Genomic DNA, 25289 nt, shown 5'->3' with positions numbered 1-25289 from the left:
TGTTCGATGTTTGATTTCCTCAGGCCAAGTTTACATTTACTCACTTAGCAGACATTTATATCCAAAGCGACTTACAAAGGAGGTCAAAACAGCTGAGGACAGGGTTACAAAACTGACACATGTGAAAAGTTCCACACCAAACAGAACATCACAATACTAGTTTTTCGTTTCTTAGCTACTAAAACACCTGGCATCAAAACTATTATCAATTGGCAAGATGTTTTATAGAACAACAGTCTCCAGATGTTTATAACACAGGGTTACCACAAAAACTTAGTCAATCTGTAGTTCCCATCTAAATCATCTGAAACTTCAGGCAGAGACACGTTCATTAGATGCCTGCTTGTAGCAAGTTATCAATTTTGCCAGCTTGAGCTAACCTACATTGGTATAAAAATATTAAAAACACAATATCAACACCAGAAAAGTATGGTGGTGCTTTCTCCCAGGACAAAAGAATGTGGGCATCATATTGTCCTGAAAACTAAGGCTAGTTTCTTCTGTACCACCATAAATGTGCAATCCTCTGTGTGCACCCTTTAATTGTCCCATCTACTGAAAGAACCCTAATTTAAGTACATGTGAGGTATTACACATAGGAGGTAATACCATCAGATCTAAATACATAAAAGACAGTCAGAAACTGGAATGCACACTTTAAGAAGGACCTAGGCGTCACTGAGGACTTGTTACTGTCTATATCCAGGCAATGTACAGAAGCAATCAAGGAGGCTCACAGGTTGATAGGTTATATGGCACGACAAGTCAGGGGAGGTTAGGCATGCACTATACAACTCATTAGTGAGGCTGCCTCAGGAGTACTATGTACAGCTTTGGTCTCCATGATGCAAAAAATACTTAGCAGTACTAGAAAATATCCAGAGAAGTGAAATTAAATTGATTCAGTAAGTTTAACTTGTGAGTTAAGAGGAAAGATTAAAGTAGTTGAACCTTTCCAATTTTAGCAGACTTAACATAACAAATGTTTTAAATTAACAAAGGAATTGGTACTGTTATTCTGGCTGTTACTTTAAAATGGGTTCTTCAACAAGAACATGCGGACACAGATTCAAATTGTTAAAAGTACATTTTGCTCAATTGTTGGAAAGTTTTTCTTTATGTAAAGAAACATAGACAAATGAAATAAAGTGGAAGAGAGTAGACCCTTAGGGACCTTCAGATCTCAGTATTATTATGAAAAATCAAGGTGAAAAGGATTGGCAACCTTTGTGAGTCTGAATGGCTTGTTCTTATCAAAATTATTCCATTGTTTTAAGGTTTTCTTCACATAACTCTTGTATCACCACTATCAGTAAATTTTACAATACACAAGTCATAGCCAATATTCTTCAAGCAATTAAAAAACAATAATGTAGAAGGTGGTCTTACTCAATGAATGTACTTTAAGTAGGACTTACCAAATGCAATCTAAGGTTGCAAGAATGAGCTTATTGTGACCTAATCCACTGTAGAATGTTGAAGGGTCAATTCTCATTAATTTCTTTAATATTTCCACACCATCACCACCAAACAGCTCCTTAAAAAGACACATTTCAGTTATCACTCACATCTGGAAGAGTTTTTAGCTTTGTATATCACCTTGTTTCATCTTGTACATGATTTCCTCCTAGAAACCAGTAAACTTTATTTTTATTTGTCAAAAGGTTCTTGTGGACAAATAACACTAACAAGATGGATATTTCATTGACAATATTTGAAAAAAACTGATTACTGCTACCAAAAATACTTCTGTCTTGTAAAAATGTTTAAAATTAGAGAGAAGGAAATTTCATAACTTTTATTTTGCGAATTATGCTACACTGCTTTTTTGAGTTTAAAGGCAATATGTAATCATCAGGGGCTGTTTCCTGTATTGTACCCAATCCTACTGAGAGAGACTTTAGCCACCTTCAAACCTAAATGGGATTAACTGGGTTTGAAAATAAAAGGATGGACAAGCAAATCAAAATAAAGACCAAACTTTTACTTGGACTGGTAATCTAGCATTGTACAGGCACTTACAATTCTTGAACTAAATTAAAAGCTAATAAAACAATTTATCGTTGTACTCTAAAAACACAAGTACAGTAAAGTATGGCACACTGAAAATACAACTAGCATTACTTACAATAAATAAATAAATAGATAAATAAATAAATAAATAAATAAACCCAACTACATATAAGGGAGAGACATCAAATGAAGAAGAATTGCATATCCCCCCATTGCTTGTGTACTCTTTATTACTTCATATAAAATAAAGTGGGTGCACTGCTCTGGCATTTAGATTTTCCTAGCCACATGCAAACAAAAGATTGGTTATTTCCAGCAACCCATGTGAACATTCTTGTGGTATTTCATCGTCTCACCATTCACAGCCTCATTCTTCTACTTATATGAAGTGAAGAGACCATTCTCAGACTTCAAAAAACAGTAATTAGGAATTTAAAATGAAGTCTCGGAATATAAAATATGACATGAGACTGCTTTTTATACAAATAGCATTCTATGTGGTCAGTGTAACAACATAATTCTTTTCTCTACTGTTATTAAGCTTCATAAAATTGCAAATAAGTTTTCCTTTCATTACTTCATCTGACCTTTGCAAGGAATTTCTGTAATTATTTAATAATAAGATTGGTCTGATTTACTCAGAGTTTCAAAAAAGTTCTGCTCAGTCAGAAGTTTGTCCATGTTTTATCTTAACTGGAAACTGCTTACCTAATCCCTTATTATTGGACAATCCAGTAGTCTATAAGCTTATCATAACTGCTAGGCCCACTGTCTAAATCTTGGATCCGATATCTTCTTTTTTTTTTGTTAAGGTTACGTTGCCTTTTCTTCTCCCTTTTATCATCAGTACTATTAACATATCTTTTTTACTGGACTGGTTCCTTCCAGCCTGTCCTTGACCTTGAGGGCTTTAAAAACGGATCATCCTATTTCTAACCTTCCAATCCTTAGTTAAATCTTAAAAAGTGCTTCTCCAGGCCATCTGAAAGATCATCTTGCCTCTAATGATCTATTTGAGGAATTTCAGTTTGGTTTTAGGGTCGACCTCAGTACAGAGACTACACTTGGCAGGGTGACCAATGATCAACTGGTTGCAACTGATCATGGTCTCTTAATACTTAGGCATTTTTTAGACATTACTATGCATGTCATGATTTTCTTTTGTTTAGACTTAAGTTTTAATTAAACATTACTGGAAGTTCTCTTCTGTAGTTTAAATTATACCTTAAGGACCAACGGGAATTTGTTGCCACCAGTGGGTTTAGGTCAAAACTGTCTTATTTGTTTCATGGTATAGTTCAGGGATCAGTTCTTGTCCCCTGCTCTTTATTATTTATATGCTTCCTCTTGGTACCATTATTAAACTGCATGGTCTACGGTTTCACTGTTATGCTAATGACACAAAGGACTTACGCAAACATTACCTCCTCCTGCATTGGTTGCCTTTTTGGCTGTCATACAACACTGGTTATCAGAAAAATGTTTAAATAGTGAAAAACTGAGACTTTTATTATTTCATCTCCAGGTACTTTAAGGAAAATGGACAATTTTTCATTAAAAATCTCAGGCTTTATTACATTTCTGTCTGCACAGGTTAGAAATCTTGGTGTGATTTTAGATCCCCTACTCTCCTTTGAATCACATACTAATAGTATTTCCATCTGAAGCAAATTTCAAGGTTATGTCTTTTTCTTTTGGATATGGCAATGGTGACCATTAGCCATGCTTTTGTCACCTCACTACTTGATTATCACAGTGTGGTATGGTTTGATCCCCCTACTTGGAGCCTAAACAGAGTACAGTATGTCCACAACTCAGCAGCAAAGGTTGTTACAAATTTAAAATCTTGAGAACATATTACTCCTTATGAGTTATGGAATGCCCTGCACCTTTGGAGCTTTATACTTGTACCTCACTTTCTGTTTTTAAATCTAAACATAAAACATATCTTTTTAATACTGCATTATGTTGATTTTGTTAACTATGAATATATATTGGATTGTTTAATAATATACAGGTAAAATTCCATTACAACGAACTCCCAGGGACCTAAAAAATATTTTGTTTTAACAAATATTTTGTTGTCATGAGAGTCTGCATTTGTTACTATAGTGTTTTCTTTAACTTGTGTCCAGGCGTTTGCAATCATTTCAATAGCTTCTTTTGCGTTAATTTTAATCTCCTCCTGCCTACAAGTTACGCTGACAAGAATTTTTTTTAGCATTTCCTTGCCATAATACACTTTCAGGGTGTGAATGATGGCCAAATCCAATGGCTGAAACACTGCTGTGCAATTGGGTGGGAGGAATTCAATATGAACATTATCTAAACATGGAAGCATGTTGTGTGCAGCACAGTTATCAATCAGAAGCTGAATCATCCTTTTCTTCTTCTTCATATTGTGAGGTTTTGCCACCAACAGGAATGACACGCTGAAGTGCGTCCTGAAGCAAAATTGAAGCGTCTATGGAAGATTGTTTGTCCGTTGCTGGGGCAGGGCAATAGCAGCCTTACAGCGGTGCAGTGAAGTGCCACAGAAGAAAATCATAAAAGATCGGGGTCGCGCTATAAGTCCCTGTCTTGCACCCGAAAACACGAGGCTTAGTCTCAGTACTTTAGCAAAACCAGCTTTATTCAGCTTGAAACAGGAATGACAAAGTTATTTATTGTAGCGTGATCTGCCACTCTGCTATAAACAGACACAGCAGTCAGGCAGGGTCATGGCCAGGTCAGTGACCAAGTAATCCTGTTATCTGCATTTACAATGTCCATGCTCCTAACCTTGCATCACCCATCGAGATCTTTTCTGTTTACTTTGGCGGAGAGACGCAGCATAGCTGTGAGCCTGCTATTGCCCCATACAGACATGGAGATCACACTTCGGGATGCTATTCGGCGTGCTGTCTAGTTGGGGGAGGACCCAAGTGAGTTTAGAAACCTCACATTTTCTTGAATGAGTGCTGCATTAACAGGAATGTTTCTTGAACGAGCATCACTGAACCACATAAAAACTGCTTTTTCGACATCTTCAAATGCAGCAGTTCACATATGTTTGCAACCCAAGATTTTTTTGCTCTGTCGTTCAAGAAAGTTGACAGTGTAGATTGCGAAATTCTGAATTCACTGGCAACGTCTTTTTTCTTTTTGCCGCAACCGAGAGCTGCAAAAAATTAAAAGTTTTTTTTCTAATATGAACTGTTATAGTTTTATCGTGTCTGCCGTATCTATAGGAGGGTGACAATGAATTAAATTCCAATGTATGTTTTTCAAATGTTGACGAGCAATAAGCAAAACATATCACTGAAAACTGCAGGACACAAAAAAGGCAAAAAAAAAAAAAACAGTACGGGGAAAGTTCTAAGAAAGAAAAAAATTTTACAGTGTTTCTGTTTGGGGATCGTTGTGCACAACTGAGCTGCGGCCACAGAACTAACTGCTCTGTGGATGATTAATACAGGCATTTCAAGGTCTTTTGTGCAATTCACTGTAATGAAAGTATCTGCTGAATGTACTTCGTAGTAACGAGATTTCTATAGACTTGTGTCATATGGGGAAGCTGTTGGGACCATAAAAATACTTCGTTGTAATGAAAATTTAGTTGTAAAGATATTCGTTGTAACAGAATTTTACCTGTATTTTAATATTATTATTATTAGATATGAAATGAAAAAACAACATTTTTTGAAAAAATAATAGGATGTGAAGTAAATTGACTTACTTTTCTGTGGAGATCATTTTCACACAGCGTAGACAAAATGAGCAGCATGTCAGCCTTCAGTTCAAGTGAAATTGCATCATCCTCTTTATATTGCTCTGCAGTTTTTATAAGAATACCTTGGTAATAAAAAAGAAAAAATCTATTTATTTTACATTTTAAATGTAAAACAACAATAAGCATCTAACTGTGAACCCTGCAATTTGATGCAATCGAAATATAATTTCCATATAATTTAAAATATAGTGGAATCAACTGTATCAGTTTGCCGGTGATAAATTTGTTAAAGGGAAAAAGCAAGAAATGAGCATTTGAGGAGCAGAGTTGAAAAGCAAAAGGCTAAAATAATTGTACTGCATGTGAACAGTGAGACAAAACAAAAAAAAATCCCACAAATTTACATAAGTTCACACAGGTTATGATTTCCTGTTCATCTTTGGCATGAATTACACAAAAAAGGTGACACAAATACTGTACTAATAATTACATTATTAGGCCTCAGTGGACCTCTATAACCAATGACAATTATTGAAGGTGACATGCAGTGAAAGAGAATTAAAAAACACAGACCCTTAAATATTTCAATATACAAAACTTTTCTTTCACATAGTCATATTTTCATTGGTATTCATTCATTTAAAAAAGCAAAGCATTATTTATCACTACTACTATTATAGTTTAGTTAAAGTCACATGTTGTGGTTAACAGGGAGCAATTAAAAAAAGGCAAACATACACTTTATTATTTTTATCAAAATAAAATAAATACATAAATAAATTTAAAATAGACAAATCTACATGATTGAGTTTTGGAAAATTAGTTTGGCTGGTGTCAACATACACTCTTCTAAAATGTGTAAATGGGTATTAATAAGCTATTCACTCTTCTGACATGTACAGTAGTAGTAACATGATATTGTAGTTTTTTCACATATATATACTGTACCAAGCACATATGCAGTATACTTGATAAAGTAACTTTTCTTATTTTATTTCTTAACAAATTGTGAGTATTATGGCATACTTTCATAGGTTTAATACTGAACCTTTGACACAAAAAACCAAACATATTTGTACAGCATGCTGTGTGCAAAATGAATGCCAGGACAAAAATTATTGAAACAGCTGCACCTTCCAGGGATGTATAAGCTAACTACCAAAAAAAAAAAAAAAAACAGGTTTCACATATGTGTGAATTACCTAGAGAAACATTGTTTACTCTAAGTTATCACGTGGATGCACTGACTTCTGTAATGTGACTATGACGTGCAAAAAAGTAATGCTTTTAATATAGTATGCTAGAGGCAGAGTTTATTTAGTAATCATTATTGATGTTCTTACAGATAAGTAATACATGTGAATTCAGCAGTATATTTATTTCCATTGTGACAACTACAATGCCCAGATTGCCTATGGTGAAATAGCATGGAGACCTCAATCATCAATTATAAAGAAGTTGTCTAAAAGTGAAAATAATAATTGAATAAAATACATTGCGTTCTGCGGGCTTAATTTTTGTGCCAGATTTGAAATATCAATGTTCTTTCAAGTTGACTTATAATAGAAAAAAGAGAAAACTCACACAGCAAACAGTGAATATAATTTAATATAACTGGAAAGCAAACAGAACTAGTGTTTCTTACCTGTTAAAATGTTTATCACTCCTTGGTCACAGAGGTCTTGATTGATAGCTGTATCTCCCAAAAATACCATCGATCTCAAAAGCCTTACACAGTACCGCATATGTGCATTCTTATTTCCACGGACACCACATCCATGAAAACTGTTCCCTTCACCAGTGTAAGTATCTAAACAAAAAATTTAAAATATAATGCTTTAATTTAAATGTAAATCACTTGCTGTCACACACTTTTATTAGTTTAATTAAATTAAGAATAATTATGTCATATCAACATAATTCAGTAGGTTAAACATATGAGTTTAACAAAACATGCAAGTTTTAGATGATCCTTTCTGCATTTTCACACAATCACCACTCATGTGCATCTTTAGCTCTTGTAACAATACCTGTACTACTGTGGTGTTTAATGCAACATTGACAATCATATCATGCTTTTCTTTAAGGTCTTTAAGGCTATTTTTTTAATTTTATAAAATCTAATGACCCTTTCAATAAAAACAACATAAGACAGTTTAGTTTGGCTTCTGGTGCATTCTTTAAAGCATACAGCATAAGCTCATGTTTGAAAGACTGCATTTACCATATTCCTATACCAAATCGTTTAATTTTGTTAAACAGTACTACCATAACAGGGTCATAAGATCAACAATACAAGAGGATCTTGGCACAGAACCCAATTAATAGCAACCAACTGACAAGGTTTGGGCATGTAGTTTCAATGCTTTCTTGGAAGGTTTTAGCAATCAGAGGACCCTTGGAGTAGAAAGAGACCATGCTGGAGGGTTAAGGAAGAACTGGAAGAAGTTGCTAAGGACAGGGTGACCTAGTCTGTCCACCTTACCAAGTTAAATGAAATGAAAGTGATGTGAAGTTATAATGTATATGTTGTCAAAGGGGTAAATCAAATGATTCTGTCCCTGGTCTATGACATTATTTAAAGTGGGAAGTGACATCATTAACATCTTCTGCAACTCTGTGATGGCCAGTGCAACTTTCTACGCGGTGGTGTGCTGGGCTGGTAACATCACTTCAAGAGAGGTCCACAGAATCAACAAGCTAATTTAAAAGTCAAGCTCAATTACAGGATGCACTCTGGATCGCTTGGTACCAGCGAAGGACAGAATTAAAAACAAAACCGAGTGCCATTATTAACAATGCTGCACATCCTCTCTCTGGCATAATAATACTGAGTATTACAAACAACAAATTATTCAGCAGAATTGTGTCAAGAAACGCTACTGGGATTTATTTATACCAACAGCAATACATCTGCATAATGCCTAACTGTGAATGTGATAGCCAGTACTACTTCTTTTTAATTTTCTTGCTTTAGAGTCATTCTAGTGTGTGTTCAGGCCAAAGTGTGTGTGTATTTTTATTTATGTACTTACATACTTACTAATCTACATTTTTATGTATTTATTTATTTAAAGAGCTTTTCTAAAAAGTGAAATGTCCCCCTGGGGACAAATAAAGTTCATTCATTCTATCTATAACAGATATCATCACTATTCATAAAGTGTTGTGTTACTGAGATACGAACATGGACATCTCTTTTAGCAAGAGTGATCAGGACAGCCTTGGATTGTTGAGGACATTCTACCCAAATTTCCTTGTTGCTCTAAAGGATACTTTTGTAGGAGGTTGTCATAAAGGTATGCATAGGGGTCTTAGGTTTTCTCCATTTGCAGACTATTTGAACTTTGGTAAACTTATGAATTTCAAAGCATTCTGTTAAAATGATATAACACTCCAAATCGGTGAACTTATAGAGAACTTCTTGAGGGGCCTGTAAGACTTTGTCCTGGTGATTTTTTCCTTGACTGGTTAATAGTAGAAGTTAATAGAAAAAGTCATTTTACTTTCCTGTTATGAAATGAACTGCATATTAACCTACTGGTATGCTTACTTTTGTATATGAGCTAATTATTTTTTACTAGTTTATTTTTGTATTTAATTCATAATTTTCTCCAAAAAATTGAAAAGCAATTCAATTTGAGAAAAAATAAGGATTATTATTGGCTGCTGTATCATATTTAAAACTATAGTCCTTAAGCTTTCAAGCAGCGCAACACACAGACACACACTTTTAATTACTTATTTATAAATATTTACATACACCAAATACTTTGCAACTTCTTTGTACTGCTTAGCACTATACAATTATGTTCTATGTTACTGCTACAGCAAGTGAATTTAATCTTGTGGAATGTCACCAGTGAAGATTCACTTAAACTCCTGCCCCTCTATGTTTTGCATCCTCTGGGTTTCAAATCAAATGTTCAGGTAAAGGGAACTTCATTTTCTGAGACAGTAAGTGGGCCCTGACTTCTAATTGTAACTGAAAAAGTGTCATAATATGCAACAGACTCTTTGTCTCTTTTCAGCTTTACTGCCCATTACTATAGTCAACACATATGAGTGATCCCAAAAAAGCACTCAGGGTCCAGCCTCTTTCCATCTAACACCCCCAAATGGACTGGCTGGCTGCAGCGAACTCTGGGCCTTCAAGTTATAAAGCACAAGCATACCTTGTTGAAATAATGGAAACTCTCCTGTAAGCATCAGTGAAGATCGATAAAATTGAAATAACCTAATATAAACAGTCTGCTTATGAAATATGATTCTTTCATAAATATATATGGGGTATTATTATTATTACTATTGTGGCATGTTGTGTACTTTTCTTTTTATTATGCAGTTCATGGCTTCTGTTTTCATTTTCGTAAAAATAAGTTATATGAAGCACCACAGCTGATCTGCTTAACCCTGGGTCTTCTGAATTGCTGCTCTCCATTATCTCCTATACTTCAAACCTCTGCAAACTCTGACAGCATCTGTAGATGACAACAGCCAGAGCACCAAGAGCACCTCAGCTAACTGTTCCATTCACCTCTGTTAACTTCTGTCGTGTGACTCCCAACAGAGACTGACCGTGGATTTGCAAGATGAACCTTGGCTGGCTTAAAAAACAATAGTTGTGGAAGAGTGGTAGTAGGGCTTAGGCCTTTGGCTGTCTCAGCTTGCACTTTTGCTTCTGTCCATAAGAAAAATCAGATTCTACCTGTTCAAAAAATATACTCAACCAACACATCCCAGTGCCTTCTTCACTGATAATGGAAAAAATTTAGAGCCTAAAGCAAAACATAAAGAAAGCTTTCCAACCACAACTCTGAATAACTATACATAATACCAATACAAAGTTCAACCTTCAATTCATGACCTATCCGGGAAGGAAAAAGTTAGAAATGACTATGTGCTTTGATGCCCATAACAGGAGCAACAAAAATTCATGACATAATCACAACCATAAAATACTTAAGGGATGACAGTAGTTTATTTTTGTGAAAAGTGCAATTCATGATAGAAAGCCTAAAGAGTAGATGGCTTTCTTTTTGCAGTGTACAGTATCTCATTACAATAGTTGCTCTACTGTATAACAGCACTAATACCATATTTGCCAAGAATGCAAATTAGAAAACCTGATACCATACAAATTTAAAATATTTTAAATGTGCAATTAGCTTCAAGTATAATGTCAAATTGTAAAGATTTCAATCCATCTCAAACAGAAGTCAGTAATAGGGAAAATGTACTTGTGCATAAAATAACCTATAATGCAGTTTCAATAATAACGTAAACAAATTTTACCTTGACCAACACACCACTCAAGAAGCATGAGCAGGCGTGTGTTTCCTTGGCAAGTTGTATAGTCTTCAATTAGCAAAGGAGCAATTGTAGTCAATGTAGCTAAAGCATGAAGCTGCAATTCCTCGTGTTGGGCAGCAGACCAGCCATGGGCACCCTTTTTTTCATGTTGAGTAAGATAGTGAAACAATGCCAAGAGCACCTTACTATCCTTGAATAACTGTAGAGACACAAAAAAACAAAAAATATTACTGTTATAACAAGCAAACTAAAACAAATAGTTATAATATGTGGGTATAACGGGTGGCACGGTGGCGCAGTGGTAGTGCTGCTGCCTCGCAGTTAGGAGACCAGGGTTCGCTTCCCAGGTCCTCCCTGCGTGGAGTTTGCATGTTCTCCCTGTGTCTACGTGGGTTTCCTCCGGGCGCTCCGGTTTCCTCCCACAGTCCAAAGACATGCAGGTTAGGTGCATTGGCGATTCTAAATCGGCCCTAGTGTGTGCTTGGGTGTGTTTGTATGTGTCCTGCGGTGGGTTGCCAGCCTGCCTGGGATTGGTTCCTGCCTTGTGCCCTGTGTTGGCTGGAATTGGCTCCTGCAGACCCCCATGACCCTGTGTTCAGATTCAGCAGGTTGGATAATGGCTGGATGGATGTGGGTATAACTATTGTTAGATTTGGAGAATATAAGGAAAATGCTGTCTAAACAGATGAAAAAAATAAAAGTTTTTTTTAAACATTAAGAGTGAATGTCTACATCAGGGGTTCTCAATGCGTCGATCGCAAAGGTAGTGCAGGTAGGTCGCGTTGCATTAACAAAAAAATTTTAAACGTTAGTCTATCATACTGTATATCCTCCCTATGGCATTTGCCACTTGATTGACATACAGGGTGGCCAGTCTGAGATCTCTTTTCTTCTAACACACTGGTCTTCCCGCACGCACAATCAAATGTGTGAGCTACTGCAAAACACCAGCTGTGATCTAGTTAGCCTTCCAATTTATATTGACTAAAGAAGGGATTTACAAAATTGTTTGGGGAGGGTATAGGCTGGATGTGGAATTGGAAGAGGATTTTTTTCTCACAATGTCACAATCGAAGTGCGTTTGTCTGATCTGTCAATCTATCATTGCTATTCCAAAGAAGGAAAATGTGGAAAGGCACTTTCAAACTGTTCATAAAAACTACGAAACTGATGTCCTTCCAAAAGCGATCTGAGAAAGGAAAGGGAGCTAAAATCGCAGTTAATTGGACAGCCGTCATTTTTCACTCGGTTGAATTCAAAAGCTCCTTGACTGCATATTTCGGCTCTACTTATTTATACGAGTCAGCCTTTTCACACATGACAATTATTAAATCCAAATACTGTAGTGACCATAAATGTATTGAATTGTTATTGTGCCATAAGGGTTACAGTGGAACCTCAGTTCACAAACGTCTCGGAACACATACAAATCGGTTTACGACCAAAAAGTTTGCCAAACTTTTGCATCTGTTCTCGACCACAGACTTGGTTTCTGAAAGCCAGTTTCCCTTTCAGTTTGTGCGCGCCGATGATTTCCGCACGTGTTCAGTCTCTCCCTGTGCATTCCCTATGCAGTGAGAGACACACACACACACACACACACACACACACACACACACACACAGACAGACATGCGTGCGAGAGAGACACACACACACACACTTGCAAGAGACACGCACACACACATACACACACAAGCAAGAGAGAGAGAGAGAGAGACGGCTGCATAAGGCCGAGAAGGCAGTTAAGAATGCACCAGGCTTGTTATTAAACAGACAGATTCGAGCATTGTTTTAACTTCGTAGTATTTAATGAAGAGGTTTTTTCTATTGGATTTTAACCTCCACTTCACTTCTGTTTACAGCGATCGGTTCGTAGTGTGCATTGTTGCAATGTCACTTTTCTTGGTGGTTTATTAAATTACGGATTTTTCAAACGTTCATTTTTTTCCCTGTGCTTAAAACTCATTAAATAAAAGCGTTTTTAGCGAGCAGTTCGTAGCACAAACTCTTGTAGTGTTAGTTTTCTCTGTTGTTCAAGGTTTTCTCAGTGTTATTCAATGTTTTTACATTTAGTTTACTATTACGATGTGCATTCTATGGTGTAATTAACTATATTTGTGTTTAAAAATGTTAAAAAATATATATATTTACATACAGTTCGTATGGTCTGGAACAGATTAATTGTATTTACATACAATCCTATGGGGGAAATTACTTCGGTTCACGACCAAACAAAGTTTTGGAACAAATTATGGTCGTGAACCGAGGTACACATACATACACACATACACACACATATACATATATATATATATATATATACATATATATACATATATATATACATATACATATATATATATATATACATATATATATATATATATATATACATATACATATATATACATATACATATACATATATATACATATACATATATATACATATACATATATATACATATACATATATATATATATATATATATATATATATATATATACAGTGGTACCTTGGTATACGTCCTTAATCCGTTCCAGATCCTTGGACTTATACCAAACAGGATTTATACCAAACAAATTTTTCCCATAAGAAATAATGGGAAAATGATTCATTCGTTCCCATGAAAAAAATCCTATTGTTATTGGCATATTATACATTGATGGGGTTGTATAAAATAATTTAAACACTGCTTAATACTAAAATACATAAATACAAAAGCAATTAGATGAAATAAATGAAAATGACTTGTCCGATAACAATGAGTTTAATTTTACTGCACAACAAAGGAGAGCGTTACAGCTCTTCCAAAGGAGCCTCTTCCGGCGATTGTGAAGCACTGCCGATGTTCTTCTTCTGGCAGTCTTCAATCCAAATCCCTAAAGCAGATTCCATCCAGACTACTGCCTTATTACATCCACTTACAACTTGTTTTGCACCCTGGTTAACAGGACACTGTGGCCGTAGATCTTATATTCCTTTCCTACTTTTTAAATAAAAAGAATCGTAGCCTTCAACAAATCCAAAACGTTTACCTTTTCGGCAATCATTAACATCTTCCGTTTGCACTAGGGCACGGCCCCTGAAGCAGTAGCAGATCGTCTTGGAGCCATAATGAAGGGCTTGACTATGCACAAAGATAAACACAAAAGAGCACAAAAGTTAACTCTTTACACAGCGAAACATGTTTATGCTGAATGAGCGAGACGAGACTTCCTGGTTAACACTGCATTCAGCACGCAGGAACTTAACTGCGTGCTCTGATTGGTTAGCTTCTGAGTCATCCGCCAATAGCGTCCCTTGTATGAAATCAACTGGGCAAACCAACTGAGGAAGCATGTACAGGAAGTAAAAAGACACATTGTCCATAGAACCCGCGAAGCAGCGAAAAATCCGCCTTATATATTTAGTTATTCTTTCATATAATATCCACAATAAAGTGAAGCTGCGAAAGTCGAAGCGCGATATAGCGAGGGATTATTGCACAGGTTAAACCTTGGCCCTTTTTTTTTGAAGGCGCGTGCCCAGTATACCACACGTGTTGTTCTAGCACACGAGTCGTATTCCAAACAAAGGTCATATACCAAGCAAAATATTTCGCCTCTAAACAGGATGTATACCAAGTTGGACTTATTCCAAAGCAGACATATACCGAGGTACCACTGTACTAGCAAAATACCCGTGTTTCGCAGTGGAGAAGTAGTGTGTTAAAGAAGTAATGAAAAAGAAAAGGAAACATTTTAATAATAAAGTAACATGATTGACATTGTCATTGTCATGAGTGTTGCTGTCATATATATTGTAGCAACCCGGCAGTCAGCGCTGCCGGAGTGATGCATTGTGGGAAGGTTGTACGTTCACTGATTTTGTTAATGTTTTTCCTGTTGTATTTATTAATTTCTTAACTTGTAAATAATGTTGTGTTTGTGTTCAATTAGTTGGGTGGGTTTGGGTCATCGCCGTCCAGGGTTATTTATTTTGTAAAAAGTACTGGTTATGTGAAATGTGTCCTCGTGCATGACCTTGACAATGGCCGTGCAATAATGTCGAGCTTTGTTTACTGGCTATCTGTGAATAAAGAGATACAACAGGACAGAGCTGTATTCATTGCTAAGATTTCATCTAAGCAATTAATGCCGAGACACTCGTAGTCGTGCGGTGTATGGGACACGAGTGCTCGTTACTTAAGAAGCTGGGTACAGCTGCGTGCTGCCGAGACACTCGTAGTCGTACGGTGTATGGGACACGAGTGCTCGTTACTTAAAGAGCTGGGTACAGCTGCGTGCATAACGCTGGCAATCCGCTAGCCGACAGCTTGGGAGAGGTGCACGGCAGAGATCGGCTTTAAAAACTTCAAGACTCGACCACGGGTCGCTACAATCTATACTAATAAAAGGCAAAGCCCTCACTCACTCACTCACTGACTCACTGACTCATCACTAATTCTCCAACTTCCCGTGTAGGTAGAAGGCTGAAATTTGGCAGGCTCATTCCTTACAGCGTACTTACAAAAGTTGGGCAGGTTTCATTTCGAAATTCTACGCATAAGGGTCATAACTGGAAGCTATTTTTCCCATATAATGTAATGGAGTCTTGAGTTGAGATGGCCGGGGGCGGAGTTTCGTGTGACATCATCACGCCTCTTACGTAAGTACGTAGAGAACAAGGAAGAACTCCAAACAGCGATGAGCACAAAACGCCATTTCACAACTGAGAAGGCAGAAAACATTATGAAGCAAATGATGCATACAAGCATATTCATAAGTACAGCTACTGCGGAAACAAAGCACGGCGTGAACCGTAAGTTTATATTAAATTAAGTTCATAGACAGGCTGCCACTAGCGCTTGTAATTTAGTGCCTGCCCATATAAGGCCATCCATCAGCGCAATCCAATACAAACACTGCCGTAAATGTTCACGGGTGAAGGACTGTGCTTATGCAGAGGAAGATGAGATGGTCAGGGTGGTGTTTGGCACAAACTCATTGAAACTGCGAGAGAAACTTTTAAGTGCCGGGTCTTAGCTGACATTACACGAGATGGCACCAGTACAGCTGGGAACCTTCAATGCAAGAACACCAAGCTGCTCACGGAACTGACGCAATGCAGACAAAAGCAACAGTTCCAAAGAGTGCTGAACAAAACCAATTACACAATTGAGAAGGCAGCAAAAAATATGAAGCGCCTTATACATACAATCATATTCATAAGTGCAGCTACTGCGAAACAAAGCACACGGTGGAAAAGTGAATGTCCTGCTAAAGGAAGACAGTGTAAAAAAAACGTGCATGCAGTTTGTCACATCTCAGATAAAGAGGAAGACGAGCTGTTTATTGATGCAGTAAGGAACTAATCGATGAATGAAACCTCTTATCTTTACAACGATTGACAAACACGGAATGTAACTTGAACACATCCTACAAATACGAGCCTGATTGAAAGAAATAATGATAATCAAATCCTTGATGACAGCAACATTCAATAACACTCACAAAACAATTACTGTATATTGACAATCATGTTACGCTATTTTTAAAATGTTCCCTTTTCTTTTCATAACTTCTACTTCTCCACTGCATACACGGGTATATATATATAAATGTATATATATACCCGATCTACAATACATACTTTAGCATAGACAAGCCACACGCTGTGGCTAATTGTAGAGTCTTCGCCTACGCGCATATTCGAGGTTCGATTCCCGAGAGGGGTGTACTGACTATGTACGCGCTACCTGATTCATTTTACCTTCGATCTCCTTGGTTTGGGACGATGAAAAATATTAGGTTAACGCAGAATCATGTTACGCTATTTTTAAAATTTTCCCTTTCTTAGCACAAGCACAGCTGAGAAGCTTCGATGCATGTATCTATAACGCTAAAAATAACGATTTAATCACACTTTCAATTCCAAGCAAACGGAACTTTTGTCAATGCATGATTTCCTGGTACATCCATTACACTGATGCACACATCACAGCTACAAAAATGTTAGAGTCGGAATAAAGCGCTCCTCCTACGACTGATCATTTCGACTACCCGAGCGAAGCCTTGATAAAAGCATGGTTTTGTGCACACTGAAAAGCAAGCAAAATTAGATGCATTACAGAAAGCGGACTTTGTGGCTCTTACTGGGGATCATTGGACTTCCGTGACCGTTAGTAATTCTAAATACATCTAATTACAAAATGTTCAATGATCACACTGTTTTAGCCTAATGTACAAAATAATTTTGGCTAATGTTACTCAGAGTTTAAAGAGTAAGCTGGTCAAATTACCTTTTATGTTTCTGACTTATTTTTTTAAGAAGAAAACTGCACTTTATGTTGAAATTTTGGTTATTATTATTTAAAGACAATACTATTCTGAAAATGTACTTAAAGTACTTAAACTACCACTTTATTTTTAAGTCTGCCCAATTTTAACCAGGGATGATATTTTTGTTTCTGTTTTGAATTCAAATGCAGTTTAAAAGCTTTTTTTCAGAAATTAAAACAGCTTCAGTTTACAATATTCATGTCCATGTCTATTATTTGATTCTGTCGCCCACTAAAACCGCTTTTAAATTAAAAAAAAAACATTTGCGCATTTGGGGCAAATTTACGTACGATTACATACGATTAATCAAGATTAATTCTTACACAGCCTCTAATTAATTGGATTAATTTTTTTAATCGAGTCCCACCCCTAATATATATGTAGATATATATATATAGATATATATATGTAGATTTGTATATATGTGTATATACAGTATATATGTAGATATGTATATGTTGTATATACAGTATGTATATATGTGTGTGTATATATACAGTATGTGTATATATGTATATGTATATATATGTATGTGTGTATATGTATATATATATAACTGTATATATGTATGTGTATAGATGTGTGTATATGCCAGCAACACTGATGACAATGACAAAACAATTACATTGTCAATCATGTTACATTATTATTAAAATGTTTCCTTTTCTTTTTTCTCTATATATTTTGCCAATATATATATATTATGTATATATATATATATATATATATATATATATATATATATATATATATATATATAATATAAATAGATAGATATGACAACAACACTCATATCAATGACAAAACAATTACATTAACAATCATCTTACGCTATTTTTAAAATGTTTGCTTTTCTTTTCATAACTTCTTTAACACACTACTTCTCCGCCATTCTGGCTATATATATATATATATATATATATATATATATATATATATATATATATATATATATATATATATATATATATATATATATATATATATATATATTGTCAGGGATGCCAGGGGCAACGACCCGGCCGGGACGCCGTGAGGGACCGGATGTGGGTCTGTGCCCACCCTGGATCACGTGGGGGCCGCCATCCTGGTTGGGGGCCACGGGTTGAGGGCATGGAAGCCCCACCCTGTAGGGGCCCGTGGTCACCGCCCCAATGCCTTGGGGACCTGTTACCTCAGCACTTCCGCCACACCAGGAAGTGCTGGGGGGGAAGAATAAGGAGGACACCCGGTGAGCACCCGATGAGCTGCCGGGAGAACAGACGCTGGGGCGTGGCCAACGGGGGAGTGCCGGAAACCACCTGGAGCATATCCGGGAGCATATAAAAGGGGCCGTCTCCCTTCATTCAAGGCTGGAGTCGGGTGGAAGAAGGACGAGGCAGGAGCAGAGATTGTGGAGGCGGCCTGAAGAAAAGGCAGTGAGTGGCCAGGACTGTGTATTTGGGGTTTGTGCACTTTATTCTGTGTCTGAGTGACACCTACATTTTTAAATAGTTGTAAATAATAAAACGTGTGGTGGTGATGAATAACATGTCCGCCTGTCTGTGTCCGGGTCGGCTCCACAATATATATACACACAAACATATATATACATATACACACATATATACAGTATATATACATATACATACAGTATATATGCATACATATGTATATATATGTGTGTGTGTATATATATATATGTGTGTGTGTGTATATATATATATATATACACTAGCAAAATACCCAAGCTTCGCAGCACAGAAGTAGTGTGTTAAAGAAGTAATGAAAAAGAAAAGGAAACATTTTGAAGATAACGTAACATGATTGTCAATGTAATTGTTTTGTCACTGTTGTCAGTGATGAGTGTTGCTGTCATATATATATATATATATATATATATATATATATATATATATATATATATATATATTATATTATATATATATATTATATATATATATTATATATATATATATATATATATATATATATATTATATATATATATATTATATATATTATATATATTATATATATATATATATAATATATATTATATATATATATATATATATATATATACACACACTCTTTGGGGTGCGAGCAACTGTTGCTGGGGGTGGCAGAATCCATCAAGGAAGAAAAATGAAAAACATTATTTGTACAAAATCTATTTATTTATCCATTCCTAAATAATTAAATGGGCAGGCTATTTCGTATCAGTGCAATACGCTGTTTGTTAAAACGTATGACTCCCACTCTTAGGTGCAAGTCTGCGTGGATATTATGAACTATCGTATCTGTTCAAATTTTAAATAGAAGGAATTTTTATTTAGTCAACAGAAATATATTTGGTAGGAATGTAAGTTAAATGTAGGCATCATTGCATAAATTTTTCTTCACCATACAAATGTAAAGAGTAAATTCGCCTTACATTCCAACCAAAGATATTTGTGTTGCCTAAATCGGGGTGTCAAACTCAATTGCACAGGGGGCCAAAATCCAAAACACACTTTAGGTCGCGGGCTGAACAGGATAAACATTTATTGAACACACTAAAACTAAACTTTTAAAACTTTACTTTTTTGAACATAAATATGAATAAAAACAGACAGGAATATTATTCCGGAATAAATCAACTCAAACCTTAAATAACTTATAATATTTTGCTCTCCATAAAAATATCCATCCATCCATCCATTTTCTAACCCGCTGAATCCGAATACAGGGTCACGGGGGTCTGCTGGAGCCAATCCCAGCCAACACAGGGCACAAGGCAGGAACCAATCCTGGGCAGGGTGCCAACCCACCGCAGGACACACACAAACACACCCACACACCAAGCACACACTAGGGCCAAGTTAGAATCGCCAATCCACCTAACCTGCATGTCTTTGGATTGTGGGAGGAAACCGGAGTGCCCGGAGGAAACCCACGCAGACACGGGGAGAACATGCAAACTCCACGCAGGGAGGACCCGGGAAGCGAACCCGGGTCTCCTAACTGCGAGGCAGCAGCGCCACCACTGCGCCACCGTGCCGCCCCATAAAAATATATCCTGTCTAAATTCTACAAGTTAGAAATAAAGTAAACATTAAAAGAACAAACATTCAAATTTCTTTACTCTTATGTAATTTTATATAAAAAATAAACTTAAATTTTAAAATACCAAAAGATTTTGCTCTCCATAAAAATACTGTATATCCTGTCAAAAATATACAAATTCAAATATGAACATGCTGCATAACAAAACCTGGAAATATAAATAAAATTTGTTCTATTCAGCAATAACAAATCAAATCATTCAGTTGTCTTTGCACCTGGCATCTTTTTTTGGCAACAAGTTCGTTTATGTTTGGTGTGAGGTTCTGTGTTGTGGAGATTGTCAGGATGGACTGCAGGTGCTCATCGGTGAGGCGACTCCTGTGTGCTGTTTTGTTAGTCTTCATCACTGAGAAGAGCTCCTCACACAGATATGTGCTACCAAACATGCACAAGGTTTGTGCCGCATGTAGACGGAGCTGGAGGATTTCTGCGGGAATGGAGTGAATAAACTGTGCGGGCCGTGCAGTATCGTACTTTGCCTTCAGTGTGCCATTACACTGCAGCTCAATCACCTCCATCTGAATCTGCACAGATGCAGTTTCCACATCGACGGCAAATGGGTTGCGAAACAACTCAAAATTCTTTTTTTGTTCTTCAAAGTCACCAAAGCGCCGTGAGAACTCAGTGCGCTCAGTTTATCAGCAAAGTGCATATTTGGGAACACCAAGCAGCCGACTTGGTTCAACATTACTTGGCAACAGGGAAAGTGGGGCAAGTTGCACTGGTGCATTTGTGTCTCCCATAAAAGCAGCTTCACTTGAAATCACTTTGTGTTTTGCACGGGTAAAAACGTCTGCTGAAGTGTCAGATTCTTCTTTAACTCTTCTGCTTTCTGTATCTTCTGCATTGCATTCAGGTCTTTCGGGTTATCCTGATGTTTCATCTCATAGTGCCGTCTTAGATTAAATTTTCCCTGTGTTCTTGTATACATGCCTGACAACATCGGTGCATGCTTCTAATGAGATGACAGATGGTGTTGTGGGGGATCTCCTCCCAGATCTGGACCAGGGCATCACTGAGCTCCTGGACAGTCTGAGGTGCAACCTGGTGGCATTGGATGGACCAAAACATAATGTCCCAGAGGTGTTCTATTGGATTTAGGTCAGGAAAGTGTGGTGGCCAGTCAATGGTATCAATTACTTCATCCTCCAGGAACTGCCTGCATACTCACACCACACGAGGCCAGGAATTGTCTTGCACCAGGAGCCACTGTACCAGCATAGGGTCTGACAATGGGTCCAAGGATTTCATCCTGATACCTAATGGCAGCCAAGGTGCCTTTGTCAAGCCTGTAGCAGTCTGTGTGACCCTCCATGGATATGCCTCCCCAGACAATCATTAACCCACCACCAAACTGCTCATGCTGAATGATGTTACATGCAGCATAATGTTCTCCATGGCTTCTCCAGACCCTTTCACTTCTGTCACGTGCTCAGGGTGAACCTGCTCTCATCTGTAAAAAGCACAGGGCATCAGTGGTGCATCTGCCAATTCTGGTATTCTATGGCGAATGCCAATCGAGCTGCATGCTGCTGGGCAGTGAGTTCAGGGCCCATTAGAGGACATGGGGCCTTGGGTCACCCTCATGAAGTCTTTCTGGTTGTTTGGTCAGAGACATTCACACCAGTGGCCTGCTGGAGGTCATTTTGTAGGGCTCTGGCAGTGCTCATCCTGTTCCTCCTTGCCCAAAGGAGCAGATACTGGTCCTGCTGATGGGTTATGGACCTTCTATGGCCCTCTCCAGCTCTCCTAGAGTAACTGCTTGTCTCCTAGAATCTCCTCCATGCCCATGAGACTGTGCAGGGAGACACAGCAAACCTTCTGGCAATGACACGTATTGATGTGCCATCCTGAAGAAGTTGGACTACCTGTGCAACCTCTGTAGGGTCCAGGTATCGCCTCATGCTACCAGTAGTGACACTGACTGTAGCCAAATGCAAAACTAGTGAAGAAACAGTCAGAAAAGATGAGGAGGGAAAATGTCAGTGGCCTCCACCTGTTAAACCATTCCTGTTTTGGGGGTCATCTCATTGTTGCCCCTCTAGTGCATCTGTTGTTAATTTCATTAACATCACAGCAGCTGAAACTGATTAACAACCCCCTCTGCTACTTAACTGACCAGATTAATATCCCATAAGTTTCATTGACTTTATGCTATACTCTGATTAAAAAGTGTTCCTTTAATTCTTTTGAGCAGTATTTATATCTTGTCACGCTTGGGTCACAGATTTGCACATAGACACAGAAGGTTGTAGAAAAAGAAGGATTTTTATTCAGACACCGCAAACACATGAGCTTAAATGTGCTCCATGACAAGTCAGAGATGACAGTTCCGCTAGGAGCAGAGAGAGATAAAAGCAAACAATCAATTCCAAAACTGACAGGCGCTGCAAGGCTTATAAGTCGGCGGAGTACCGCGAGGCTTATATTACGCGTTATAGTGCAAGGATAAGGAGCAATGTGTAGTCAGTGTTTCAGGGTTTGTGGTTTTCCCAGGGGCGTCTGTCTCTATTTGGGGTGCGATCAGCCCTCCAGCTCACACCCTCCCCCTCAGCTTTATTCACATTCCTGTGAATCAAGCGACTCTCTGTACTAGGTTCATTTAGTCGTGATAACACGCCTGCGTTGACGTGTTCAGAACCTGGTCGGTGCTTTACTGTGAAACTGTAAGGTTGTAAACCCAGAAACCATCTCGTTGTCGGTACAACCACTGAAGTGGAGCATGATCAGTTACCAAAGTGAAGTTTCGTCCCCACAAGTAATAGCGAAGCGCTTCCACAGCCCACCTAATTGCCAAGCATTCTTTCTCAATTGTAGAATAATTACGTTCCCTAGGAAGTAATTTCCTACTCAAATATGTGATTGGATGTTCTTCTCCATCAAAAATTTGTGAGAGGACTGCGCCCACACCAAATGCACTTGCGCCTGTTTGCAAGATAAAATCTTTTGTGAAATCCGGGTTCCTTAGAACCGGGTAAGAAGACAATGCTTTTTTTAAATCGTTGAAAGAACGTTCGCAATTTTCTGTCCACAAGATAGGTCGGTTTTTTCTGCCTCTAGTAAGTTCTGTAAGAGGAGCAGCTCTATGTGCAAAATTTGGAATGAATTTTCTGTAGTAACCAGCGAGTCCCAGAAAGGCGTACTTGTTTCTGTGTCTCAGGTCTCGGGTAAACAAGCATTTCTTCTATTTTCCTTAATTGTGGCCTAAGTAAACCCTTGCCCATAGAATAGCCTAAGTAATGAGTCTCGGACATGCCTAGTTTACATTTCTTAGGGTTAGCAGTAAGGCCAGCCTGTCTCAAGCTTTCAAGAACGGCTTGAAGCCGCTCTAAGTGTGTTTTCCAATCATTGCTAAAAATCACGACATCGTCAAGGTATGCCCCAGCATATTCAGAGTGAGGACGTAGGATCTGATCCATCATACGCTGAAAAGTTAGAGGTGCCCCGTGAAGACCAAACGGAGTCTTGTAAATTCATAGAGTCCGTCAGGAGTCGCAAATGCCGTTTTCTCACAACTGCTAGCCTCTAAAGGCACCTGCCAATAGCCTTCGTGAGATCTAGCGTGGAGATATAGCTCGCCTGACCCAGTTTTTCCAACAGTTCATCGACACGGGCATGGGATAAGCATCAATTTAGAGACCTTATTCAAGCGCCTGAAATCGATACAGAACCGAACCGAACCGTCTTGCTTTGGGACTAATACGACTGGGCTGCACCAGTCACTTTTACTTTCACGAATTACACCCAGTGTCAGCATCTTTTTTACCTCTTCGCACAATATTTCGCGCTTCCGTATCCGAACGGCCGCATCTGTACGCGAACATCAGGTTCTGTGGTAATTTTATGTTTTGTAATGTTAGTCTTGCCTGGTAAATCTGAAAAGACATCAGTGTTCCGTTCTATCAAAGATAACAGTTCTGTCTTTTGCGTGTCAGTAAGATCGTTACCAATGGTAACATCGGTCTGAGAAACAGCAGCCAAGGAAGTGTTAACCTCTTGTCGGTCGTGCCATTCCTTCAAGAGGTTAATGTGTAAAATCTGGAATGGTTTGCGCCGCCGTATTCTAACCTTGTAATTTACGGACTCATACGCTCCTCAATAATGGCGGGCCCTGCCATTTAGCTAAGAATTTGTGTGGATCCGAGGGAACCAGTACCAAAACACGATCGCCAGGTTTGAACTCGCGGAGCTTGCTGCCTATCTTAAAGACGCTTCTGAGTTTCCTGTTCTCGTTGTTGGTGTTCCACAGCAATAGAGGAAAGCATAGAAATTCTGTCTTGCAACGAAATTAGTCGATCTGCAAAGCTTGGACCTTAGCTGCTCTCTCGTTTCCTATCCATTCCTCACGCATCACATCCAGGATGCCTCGCGCCGCCTGCCAATAACAACTCGAAGGGACTCAAGCCAGTGGACGCCTGTGGTGATTCTCGCACGCATACAAAACAAAGGTAGGACAGTGTTCCATGTTGTGGGATCATTATGAGCAACTCGCCTGATCATCTGTTTCAATGTTTTGTTAAATCGCCGGTTAAACCATTCGTTTGAGGATGGTAAACAGTAGTACTCAATTTCTTAATAGCAAAGCTGTCACACAATTGTTTCATCACGAGAAGTGAAAGGTGTGCCCTGATCAGTTAAGATTTCTCTAGGGATACCAATACAGTAAAAGTTTCACATAGTGCTTTGGCTACAGCCGAAGAGTTGGCCTTTTCAGCGAATCATTTCTGGATATCGGTCGCATAATCAACCAACACCAGCAAATATTGGTACCCATCCTTAGTCTTAGGTAATGGTCCCACAATATCTAATCCCACACGCTGAAAGGGAACTTCCAATATGG

General features: G+C 37.9%; 1 protein-coding gene across 1 annotated transcript in view; it reads right to left on the bottom strand.

Annotated features, from left to right (window-relative positions):
- Positions 1–25289, bottom strand: part of LOC120515947 (cilia- and flagella-associated protein 69-like) — an 89362-nt gene that overhangs the window by 37209 nt on the left and 26864 nt on the right. Inside the window, exons 12-15 of the mRNA XM_039737338.1 lie at positions 11021–11237; positions 7371–7535; positions 5732–5847; positions 1419–1537 (exon numbers count right to left, since the gene is read on the bottom strand). Of these exons, the coding sequence (XP_039593272.1) occupies positions 1419–1537; positions 5732–5847; positions 7371–7535; positions 11021–11237 (617 nt within the window). The remainder of the gene's footprint in view (positions 1–1418; positions 1538–5731; positions 5848–7370; positions 7536–11020; positions 11238–25289) is intronic.

Source organism: Polypterus senegalus, chromosome 15, assembly GCF_016835505.1.
Source record: "Polypterus senegalus isolate Bchr_013 chromosome 15, ASM1683550v1, whole genome shotgun sequence".
Taxonomy (NCBI): Eukaryota; Metazoa; Chordata; class Cladistia; order Polypteriformes; family Polypteridae; genus Polypterus; species Polypterus senegalus.
Note: the sequence above shows the minus strand (reverse complement) of the source record. Positions and strands in the feature narration are given on the sequence as shown.